The 12,019-nt window shown below is 40.6% G+C and overlaps 1 protein-coding gene across 1 annotated transcript in view; it reads right to left on the bottom strand.

The window, feature by feature from the left end:
• Positions 1-241: 241 nt before the first annotated feature.
• The window catches only part of lrba (LPS responsive beige-like anchor protein), a 184,686-nt gene continuing 172,908 nt past the window's right edge, over positions 242-12,019 (bottom strand). The window contains 5 exon segments of the mRNA XM_054605069.1: positions 242-1,634; positions 2,313-2,464; positions 5,669-5,865; positions 6,000-6,101; positions 10,109-10,276. Coding sequence (XP_054461044.1) covers positions 1,544-1,634; positions 2,313-2,464; positions 5,669-5,865; positions 6,000-6,101; positions 10,109-10,276 — 710 coding nt within the window. The 3' untranslated portion in view covers positions 242-1,543.

Here is a 12,019-nt window from a genome sequence, read left to right on the forward strand (position 1 = left end):
GTTTTGAAACAGAATGACAGCAAAAATCTAATAGTCTTCAAATGAATGTTTGTTTGCATACGTTATTCATCTATGTATGTATGTATGTATGTATGTATATGTGTGTATATGTGTATGTATATATATATATGTGTGTCTGTGAGACAAGAAGTTGTCCACTAGAGGATGCTATAGAGTCACAGTAATTCCTAATGAGAAATTCACTCATACAAAAGACAATTCAAGTTATAAAATTCCATTTTATTGTCAGAACTCAGCACACAAAACACTCAAATGATTGCAAAAAACATTGGTTGATAGATAACCGTAGTTCTCATATAACCGGAGATTCAAACCACATCAAAGCACAAACTTTAAAGGATTGGTTCCCCCAAAATCAAGAGATACAAGTGGACGTTTATTTTAGTGAGGATCAAAGGAATATGTCACGTTGCAATTCATCACTGAATAACATCTCAACTTAATCACTCATCCTGTGATGAAAAGAAGAGAAAGAACCTCAGACTGGAATAGAAAAAAAGTCCTTCCTGTCATTGCACATCTCACTTCGCTGTTAGAGAGACAGGACTCAAAGAGGACTTTAAAGATGAATTTAGCTGGCTTGGGCACTTGGTATGACGATATGACGCGATATGATTATTGATCTCATACACGCAGTCCTTCCATCACAGACATCAATACAGATTCCCAGAAAAATGATTCCCTGTTTCAGTCATTTGGGAAAAAAATTGAAAAGCAATCCTTGACATGATTTTCCTGACATCCTCCTTAACATAAAGCTCATCTTTAAAATCACTGAGTGGGAAGTTTGGTGTTTATTGATGTTTAAAGTATTAAATTATAATGCAATAGTTCTTCACTGATATGTTTTATATGAGTAGTGAGCCATGCACAGAAATGCAATCTCTTAGCAAGCATAGAAGTACAGAGGGAATGGAAATTTTAAATATGGAGGAGTACAATTAAACAGAATATATAGATATTTATATATTTATATTCCCTCTTTGTTTATCCTTCTGTCCAATACATCTATTATTTATTCAAACAATTCCTATATACCAACTGTGTTGTCAAAAAGCATGGTCAACGTGAATGATAGCTTAATAATTCCCCACACACACCTACAGGAAAAAAGAAAAAAATCACTCGCCCTAAAATACACAAATATTTGGATTTTTAAGTCAAGAGAAAAGGTTCTCACTAGCTCCCCACAAATCCCTCGTTTGTTTTCCGGAGGAGACGAAAATAGACTCTTACAGCTAAAAATAGATTTGTTTTTAACCGTACAGTAACATAACCCCCACCCTGTGATTTATATGAAAGGTTTCTATCTGATCTACAAAATATAGCAATGCCCTTTTCTTAAAAATAGTTCAGATTCTTTTACTATAACAGGACAGTTTTTTTTTTTTTCTTTCATTAAGATACATTCAGGATATCACAATATAGACAGAATAGTGCCTTTGATAAGAGTTCACACTTGCAACCATTTGGATCTTCATCAGTATCCAACGTTGTCAGTCAAGTTGCTGCTGTTGTCAGCTTAGTACCTGGTCTGGTACTCGTGGTGCCATCTGTTGAAGTCGTTGTAGAAGAGCACGATACTTCCAGAAGCCATGCCAGTTATGATGCACCTTATAGGAGTTAGGAGGGAACGTCATTAGGGTTATTACTTGTCTTGTACTTGAGTATTTGAGGTAAATATTTCTACTCCGTTGCATTTCAGAGGGAAAAATCTTACCTCTACTATATGATGTCATAGATGAAACTACACAAAAGCATGAAGTAATAAATCAATTCAAACATTTGATGATTAATCTTCTATTGATGGACTAATTATAATATCAACTAATAACTTCAGTTCTAAATAAATACAAGTGCATTTTGCTAAAATATATTTGAACTTTTACTTAAGTGAAATTTTCTTTCTTTTTTTAGTTTTTATTGTTGTGAAGTATTGTGGAGTATTTGACAGCATCTGACAATGGTTGTAGGCATTAATATTTAGCCAGGCTGGTATTAACTTATTGTAGATATACAAGTAACATAGCGACCAACAAGTATCAAGAAAATGCTGTTCAGAAAGGACTAAGAAAGCATTTTTGTTCAGTAGTTAAATGTTTCACATAAATATTTTTTACATGTTTCAGTCACAATTCTTTAAAAAAATGATTAAAGGGATCCTTACCAGCCGATTTGTTTATGTAAAAACAAAGACCATCAGCCGTTAAATTACTGTCAAATATCGTATCAGCCTTGAAAATCTGCTACCGGCCGATTATACATTTTGTGTGTGTAGGTGTTATTTTTACCTTTGGTCATGCGACATGGTCATAGAGCGGATTCCTGCGTCACAGCCTGGGTAGGTGAACAGCTGTTTGAGGTCGTGGACCTGCCAGACAGATACTACACCTCCATCACCGCCTGTCAGCAGATACTGGCCATCCCGACTGAGATACATGGCCTGAAAAAGACAGAAAAGAAAAAATGTTTTTTTTTTACTTTTAATTGTGTTCACCTTTTTGGTTTTTGGACATTTTAATCAATAAAGCTTTTACAGTTATATGTCAGATTATAGGACGACTTGATATACCTCCGAGCCAGTTGCCAAACCAGATCTTACATAGTTTTCCAAAGTATAGTACAGTATGAGGTGACTTTGCCTGACTTTTTTGATCATCTGTTTCCCGTCCTTCAATGCTCAAAATAAATAAAAAACCTAGCAGTAAAGCTATTCAACCTGGAACCACATGCATAAATAGTCTCTGAATAAGACTGGTGATCTGGGACCAGTTTATCTCTTATGTCAAAATAAAGCTCATACTGCGAGGTCATGTGATCTGACGACAGATCCCAGGTCAGCACTGCCTTCCTTTGGGGCTTTCTGTACACAGACCCTGACTGGCAACAAAGATGGCTCCCCACAGTGAGGCCTCAGAGATTTACTCGTCTCATCTGCTTTTCCTGCAAACTGTAACAGCTGAATGGTCCCCCCGGGAGTCCGACGTACACAAATCAAGTCTCGTGTTGGAGTCTATTATCGGCACAGTGCATAGTGGAAGCTGAAGCTGAAACTGAAACAGTCAGGAGCATCAATCAGCAAGCAGCCGTAGCCGGTGAAATGACGAGGCAGAATGTGAGTTCTAAAAGGAGAAAATGACACTAATTTAAAGCTTTTCTTTGTTTGTGGTTTTATGACACCGAATTCATCCGTCTCTCAGCTGCGGCTGCTTTGCAGTGATTCAGCAAGACTTTAATCATCAGCAGCATGTGTGTGGAATCAGGTTCGCATTGAATGGAAAAACGAAACTTAAACCTCAGTTCTGAAGTTGAAACAAGTGATTTGGTAAGGAAAACATAAATAACCCTTCAAGAGCGCTACCCAGTGGATGAAAGTTGGATGATTACAGCCTAAATTAGCAAATGTTTTGTATGAGAAGCCTTTGTGGAACTTTCTACCACACTGATTTCAATGAGCTCTGTTACTCATCACAGACAAACTTAATAGGCACAAGACTTGCATGTGAAGGCGCTCACACAGACAATGATGCCCCTGCACGCCGCATGCTGGCGGGAGGCCTCCAGAATAAATCCAGCCTAATTGCCACGTTAGATAATCATCTAAGATGGCTGAGTACGGAGCATGGATGAGTGCGCCGCTGGTTTGATTTGTGTGTTGTGGGTCTGGTTTGTGTGGACAGTAATTGTCTTGTGTATCAACAGTCAGAGTTAATCTGACAAGAACGACAAAGATAATGCTTAATTCAGCCAATCATGATCAACACACTAAGACTGAAGTTCAGTGCTAACATGGGGAGAAATTGTGATCCATAAAAACGGCTACCTTTTATAAAAAACTGTAAATTTAAAGCAGCATTGATTCGACACTGACATATTATCACCTTTATAGTTGTTATAGTGAACATGTTAACAAGTAACTTATTATCCATCCCCCAGCAACCCCTTTTTCATTACATGCAGTCATTTAATCCTCTGTTTATAAAAAATATTCACTAGTTTAGCTTTAAATTTGATTTAACTAGCAGTCACAGCTTGGCGTGTTTTAGCAATATTTAGAATAATAGAAAAAAGAAGAATATAAGAGCTATGTAGCAGTTACAGTGCTGTATTAATGTAACTGTGAATCTACTAATGGAGTCCATGACCTTACTGAAGCTCAGCAGGAGGCAGGAGAACTGGCAGACATGTCAGCCGGGCCAGGTAGGAGGCTGCAGACAGACATTATAAATCAGTCCTCTGCCACTGGGCGGCCAAACAAGATGGCCGATGGCTCTGCGGGAGCTAAGATGTCTACCCGGGCTCAGATGACTAAAAAATGACTCCAGCAGAACCACATGCACTTTTAATGCCCATATTTCCTACTTCTTTCGGGGGAACGGCGGGTGGATTTTGAGGCAGGGGAAGGTAAAAAGTTGAATTTATGGTGCTGTTAATCCCCCCGTTACACGGACGACGGCAGTGAAAAAACTGCTGGAATGGTTACACTGCCTGAGTTATACTAGTACTTAAAAGACTCTAATCCATTCAGTATGGCTTCTGTCACTCGATTCTGCTATTAGACTAGGATGCCGACTGTTAGCCTGTCATCTGACCTCTGACTCCAGACCCTTATAAATTTACAGTGCAAATATTCTCTCTCTTTCTCAGTCTTTCTAAGTGGATACTGCAGGCCAGGACAAACACTTATTTATCCTGGAGTCCTACCGCGCTGAGGCTCTGAGGGCGGAGAAGATTGATTCTGGTATGTACATGAGTGGACTAAATACTGTTCTCAAACCAGGGGGGTGGAGCTAAGGGGGGGCTGAGGCTCTCACAGCCTCACTCCGAGATGTTAAGATTTTCCTAATAACATCTGACATGGCTGGAATTTACAACAGCAGAAGAGAGCTGACAAGGCCGGCAGTGGCCCACACCGTTCCCAAGCCACAGCTTCACTGCTTTAAAAGGAACTCTGGGAAACTCTACAAGCATCAAAAAAACACCATTAGTTTCTCTTAAAGACACAATAAAGTATTCTGCAACCTGAACACTTACAACTCTCCCTGTGATTTTAACACAATCAATCAGCATTTGTCTGTGTGTGCTCATTAATCACATCTTCTACAAGCTATATCTTTGGCTCTGTGTAGGAGTGGGCTGGTTGCCGGGACACCAGAGGTTTCTTAATAGGAAACAGGCGTGCGGCTGTCTGTCAGAGCTAGCTTACATTTCCCAGGCCAAACCGGAAACAAAGGGTCAGGAAACCAAAGGCAGTAGCCGCTATCTTGTGTCACTCTAACCACGAGGGAGGAAATGTGGGAAACGGGGAATGTGTCGTCTTGTGCTGGAGGGTAGTTAATGGTGTTGGTGTCCAGAGCTGACCACTCCTCTGGAATGTTCTCTACCACTGCCGCTGACGCAATTTGACCCGACAACGGGGCTGTGGATCAAAAGGACCATTTCCTCTGCTGTGTGCTTGTGAAAGGGAATAAAAATGGATGTGAAGCCGCAGTTTGCCCCGAGGCGTGCAGACCCTTACCTGTCTCAAATCTCAAAGCATGAGAAAGCCTTTAATCAGTAAGAGGGCTTTCTACGCTGATGTGGTGCAGGCATACATGTGCAAGAGCACTTTCACATGCTTTCTCACGCAGACGTTAAATATCCTCACCTTGATGCTGTCTTCCACCTCCATGTGTCCCAGCAGCTTGCCGTTGACACTGAAGTGACAAAACTGTCCCTTGTCGTAGTAGATCACACAGTGTCCCTCAGTGGAGGACTGGATGAGACGAGGCCGCAGGCAGCGTTCTGGGCCCTCCAGGGTCCGAAGCAGGTCCCCATTCATGGAATGGATCAGACAAGGACCCTCTGAGCCAACACAACCCAATACAACATGATAACTCAAGTTAGAAAAGGGAGGTGATTCTTTAAATTGGGCTTTTTGTTGTTAAATATAAACATATCATTTGGACATATTAATAAAAATGGACAGACGATCTCACCTTTGCAGCCACTGATGACGAGACCCAGTTCTGCACACACACTTGCACATGTCACTTCACAGTCATGGCCTGTTAAAATGGCCCTCGGTGTAGTAAACTCTGCTAGAAAACACAAACAAAAGAGGTTTGTAAATTACAGAGCATCAAAAAAAACAACAAGTTTTTGGTCACTAGAGGAGCATCGTGCAAAATTAAAGCCACAGGATGCACAGACTTTAAGCCTGTTATCCTGCACACACACACTTCTCTCCTCATTCACTCTCCCTTTCTAGCACTTGTCACCCTCCGCCTCTCCCTATCTTTAAAACCCTCTCCCCCTGACTGCCTTCACTGGATCCAGATGTTCCTGCAGAGAGAGAGAGAGCCAGACAGAATGAGAGTAAGCTATGTTCCAAGTCACAAAGTTTGTGTGATTTTGTTTTGGTTTGAGCTGTCAGGGCGAGCGACGTAACAAAATCGCATTTTACTTTTCCGTCTGTCTTCTCTGTCTGCACATGCATACTCACATGGAGTTCGTTGCTTCATTATATTTAATAATTTTTTAACAAATCTAGATGGATTAATTGCGGTCAGGCGATGTATCCAAGCAATTGGTCATTGTGTTGAAGTGTAAATAAATGTAAATGTGGTGTAAAGAAGCAGTAAAAGTGTGTGTGTGTGTGTGTGTGTGTGTGTGTGTGTGTGTGTGTGTGTGTGTGTGTGTGTGTGTGTGTGTGTGTGTGTGTGTGTGTGTGTGCGCACATGTAGTGACCAGTAGAGTAGGGCAGAATGCCTGAACTTGAGTGAAGAGTTCATTAGGGTTTCATGTCTGGGAGGGGGTCTTGACTTCAATGAGCCCGTGTTCTTTGGTGTCAAAGGTCAAGTTCAGCCCAGAACGAGGAACACAGGGCAGCGATGGTCAGTGCATGATCATGTTTGAAAGCTTTGGGACCCTTTAAAAAATATATATATATAGATATATGTGTCAACGTCTCCACAGCAATATAGTTTAAGTAAAATAGTTTTGAATATTGTTAATTTCATACAGTAAATGCCTGATATACAAAAGTTTTTTGGGTGGCTACAAAACGTAGTGTCATTTCTTGCTGACTTGGCCAAAACTATTCAGAGTTTGTTAGCGCAGTCTCTCTCTGTAATTCAATTATATGACATAAAACTCAATACAGGTCCACTAATAAGACGGATAAGTTTTCTCCTTAAAACCACAGCTACTGTTAAACCCTAATTAGATTAAACAGAAAGGCTCTTTACAGACCAAACTGCTCACTGAGCCCTCTTGTAAAAAAGCAAACTGGAGGACAAACTTAACTCATGTCATGTATAAAGACGGCATCAGCAAAGTCTCCTATCAATGAAACCATCTAATACAGATGGATACAGAGGATAATCAAAATGAATGGTATTCAGTAACTATTAGGAGACAAAGTTAAAATACTGATTGGAATAGAGTTTATAATTCATAATTTATATCAACAAACACAACAGCTTTGTACTAATAACTGTCCTAGAATGTTTTAATTACAGTCTATAGTTTAAACTCCCTAAAATTCTGTCCACTTTACAAAAAAGCATCAGACGCCTAAACTCCGGTCCAGGTCGATCCATCCAGTCGGCAGCCTAAACATCTACATTTCATTCAGTTAACTGGCTCACATGCTCATCGTCCCTAAGAGCAAACTTATGACCTACAAGCTTGAGGATTAAAGCATGATGTTGGATTTTGCTCAGAGTAGATCAATAAAGCTGATATATTGGTGTATCAGTTAACCTTTTCAGCCTCTACCTGCCATTTGGTTTGAATTAGCGCCACATCTGATTACAATCTTATACCTGTATTTGACTAAAGCTGGGACACTGAGGAGGGTATCGGCTATCTAGACATGTGTGGACAAGGTGTGTGTGTGTGTGTGTGTGTGTGTGTGTGTGTGCGTGTGCGTGTGCGTGTAGAGACTGGATTCAAAAACCAGCTCTGTTTTGGATCCTGTTCAAAATTGTTAAACAGCCAGATATTTCACCTTTTTCCTCTTTAATTTTTTTAATTAGCAAAGAGTAAAGCACAAAGAATTTGGGTATCCATAAAGCTAAGAACCAGATGTATTAGAATATTATTACAAGAGTATTACAATGTTTTAAGTATTTCAGTATCAATGATTAAGTTTTATGATAATGAGGATTTCAGACCTAAAAGTATGTATCTATGTTTGATGAGTGTAGATAAATGTATAAATGTTGGTGTGAAAAATATTGTGCATCTGAGCACTATTTACACCAATCAGTAGAAAATAATGTACAATTATTCTCAAACATACCTGATCATTTTACAGCAAAAAATTATTTCCACTTCCTTCGAAGCAACATAAATACAGTATAACTGTTTATTACTATACTTCTACTAAATAGAGGTCTCATTGAACTGGTTACCCCCCTGTGACCAGCAGATGGCACTGGTGTCTGTGGAATCTCTGCTGCTGTGCGCGACAACATCTGTCTGCAGCAGGAACCGAGTGTGCGTAGGTCAATGTGTACATGTGAATATCAGCCATTCAGAGCCATTTGTGTCGAGCTTATGAAGTGTGCTGGATGTTCACAGGGCATTACGCATGAGAGGGAAGGTGTGCGTATGCATGTGCTCTCATTCTAGTGTATGACTTGAGCTTGAAAGTGTTTCGTTTTTGGAAAGGGAATAAAGTAAAGTCGTCTGTCTATGTATGTGTGTCTGCAGTAAAGCTTCATGTCTGGGAGAACCTCCTGCGGTCTGGGGCAATGGAGCATCACATTGTGGTGGTGAGGGGATGACGACTGCTTTGTCTGCTCCTCTAGCTGCAGAGTGGTAACTGCACTGAGACGACTGAGGTTATACTGAAATGCTTACAAGAACATGTAAAGCACATGCATTGGCATGTACACACAGGACCCCTTTAGTTATGTAATGATTCCACAAATCAATTAAAACACAATCTATTCTTCTAAAACACTATTTCAATTGTTAAACTTGAAGACACAAATTATAGTACATTTATCACAATTTGTTTCAGTTAATCTAAATCCTCATGTAACCTTGCAACAGGCTTTGTTTTACCATAAGGAAATTCAAATGATTGTTTTTAGGATGATTACAATATGGTTTTAAAGAAGTCAGTGTTGCTGAAACTTTAGCTAATAGAAGCTACTTTTTGTCATTTTGTCATTCCTTTTATGTTTTCTGTTGGGTGAAATCAAAGCGATCAAAAAGAGAAAAACATGATAGAAAATAAGAGCAGATGATACAAAATGGGGTTTATGTTCATTCCTGGTTTTTAACTCGAAAAAGTAATAATTCTTCCTATATAAAACATTTGAAAATCCCTGTGAATTAACTTTTTTGGAAAAGGATATATTTTTCTTAATTCTAACATCCCACATCAGTGCAAGTTTGGTAAGTGACAAACAATCTACGCTGTCTCCAAAACCAAAAAACAGTGTGGCTTATTAACCAAATCACAATTTGTCATAAATTTCAGCCCATTTGTAATGGATCACTTAACAACATGTACGGCAATCTAAGCTGACCAAATTAGCACAGAGCCGACTAAGGGCTGAGCAATGTGTGTGTGATGCTTTGATCATGGCTAATGCCATATGTTATGGCAACGTAAGAGAGGCCCATGACATTTTTCACTTTTATCGACTAGCGTGACCCCGTGGCCCTCGGATGGTGGTGAACTTTCATGTGCTGGCCGACGACCCCCAACATCACATTTAACGTCTCTAAGTGGCCCACACTTTCACTCACATTAAAGACAGATTCTCTCACACACACACAAACACACACAGAGAATATCTGGTCTCTCAGAAACTCACACACAATCTCAAACACATTATCGAAAGCTGTTCCCGCTGCAGCAGTGCTGCGAAATCCAATCTGTATGCAGGAGGCCTGGCCTGGTCAGACGAAACTAGTTGTTACTTTACAGAGGGAGGCCGTAAATCAAACAGTCACAACTGTCTGGGAGAGAGAGCACTCAGAGAATACCGTGGTGTGTGTGTGTGTGTGTGTGTGTGTGTGTGTGTGTGTGAGAGTCTGCGTGTGTGGGTGCTCACACATCGGGCAGGTTTGCCTTTGTACTTACTGCCTGGGCTCTCTCCAATGCTGTTGTGCTTTCCGTTCCAGTACCACAGCAGCAGGGTGGCATCTCTGGAGCCTGACAGCACATAGCAGTCTCCTCCAATGTAGGACTCAGAGCGTGCCAGACACGTCACCACGTCACGATGCCCAAACACTATCTGAGTCAGTTTGCCTACAGAAGCACACAAATATACGGACAAGAATAAGTATTAATTCATCTGTAAACAAGAAAGGAATGCTGCAGTTATAAATAGAAAAAACATTTCAACAATACAGGATGCGGTTGTCCAGCAGCACATAAATTAATGTTGCACCTAAATGACAAAACCGGAGTGTGAATTTATTGCTAGTTCTCATGTGTTTGTTATTCATCCATCTGCTTGGCTAGTAGTTCTACAGGATCCACACACGACCAGACATCTACTAATTCCCAGACAAGAATAAATATTTGTTCCAACTGTGTGTGTGTGTGTGTGTGTGTGTGTGTGTGTGTGTGTGTGTGTGTGTGTGTGTGTGTGTGTGTGTGTGTGTGTGTGTGTGTGTCTACCCATGTACACGCAGTGCGCTCCATGTGTATATATAAAGAGGCTAATTGCTGTCAGATTTCGAGACCACAGCTCCACTGTCTAGCTGTCTAATACTCATTACGCTCCTCATAGTGTGACCTCTGCAGTCAAACAGTGGATAGTTTGCAACACATGACATTTCTGCCCGGGTTTCGGAATCACTGTCCATCGGATAATTAAGCCGTATCTCAGCGCAAAGATGAGTGTTGTTATGAAACTGGGCGGGTCACTGACTGAACTCCCAAAGAAGAACAGAGACATCAAAGACGAAGAATGTTTGACATCTTTATAAACACTGGAAATAAGTAATGATTGCTGCAGCAATAATGGCTACCATGCAGTTCATATTGAACACACACTCACGCTGCTCACACACACACACACACACACACACACACACACACACACACACACACACACACACTTGCATGCACACAGACAGATTAAATTGAATGTGTGTGCACGCAGGCGTATGAGGCTATGTGTTTTGTGCACGTGTACCAATCAAGTCTTGTAATTGATAAAATCCCTCAGTTCTTTAACCTGGGGGCTTCAGGGACCTAGGTGGCAGCTGTTGAGCGTGTGCTATTAAACTGTGTTCGCGTTCCAGTCGCACAACTCGGTGGCAGTCGCACAATAGAGCCATCTCTGTGCTCCCGTCCCTCCCTCCTCCAGTGAAGACGGGGAGGCCCTGGCCTATAGAAATTGATTTGCAGTCTGTTGTATAGATGTGTGTTAGATTCTGAATGGGGTACGAGGAGAAGAGTTGCAGAGCCGGGTGCACAGATGAAGCTTCAGACAGTTTCATTTAGGACCCCTGACCTGATGGCGTCTGTGTGTGTGTAAAAAGGTCTGCATTGCATGTATATGAGCAAGTCAGTGGTCTCTAGGCAAATACGATGCAACTGTGAGAGACTGAATGGATTACTTGCATACACACATGCAATGCACACATATATAGGGTGTAATAAGGTAGGCATTATTTATGCAATAGATTTTTCCCCATCATTAACATTTACTATACTATCAGAAACAACTGAACTTTACTAATGCAAAACATCTGAAAACATTTGTGTTACAAATAAAATTGTCTTATAGAAAGGATGCAGTTCAGATATTAAGATATAAAGCTATAATTGCCAAATGACTACAAACATGCCCTGAACTGGCAAAAATAGGAAGAGAAAATAAAGTGCATTTATAGCAATTCCACTGGTACAGCTGCAATACAATGCAGCACAGTACAGTAAACAGAGCACACTATTTGGGTCACAGCAAACAGCTGAGACTGCTGTTTACAGTATTGAGAATCTTAAGTCTAGTAGTGGCTGCTAGAGGGTGCAATACAA

This window comes from Anoplopoma fimbria, chromosome 9 (genome assembly GCF_027596085.1).
Source record: "Anoplopoma fimbria isolate UVic2021 breed Golden Eagle Sablefish chromosome 9, Afim_UVic_2022, whole genome shotgun sequence".
In the NCBI taxonomy this organism is placed as follows: domain Eukaryota; kingdom Metazoa; phylum Chordata; class Actinopteri; order Perciformes; family Anoplopomatidae; genus Anoplopoma; species Anoplopoma fimbria.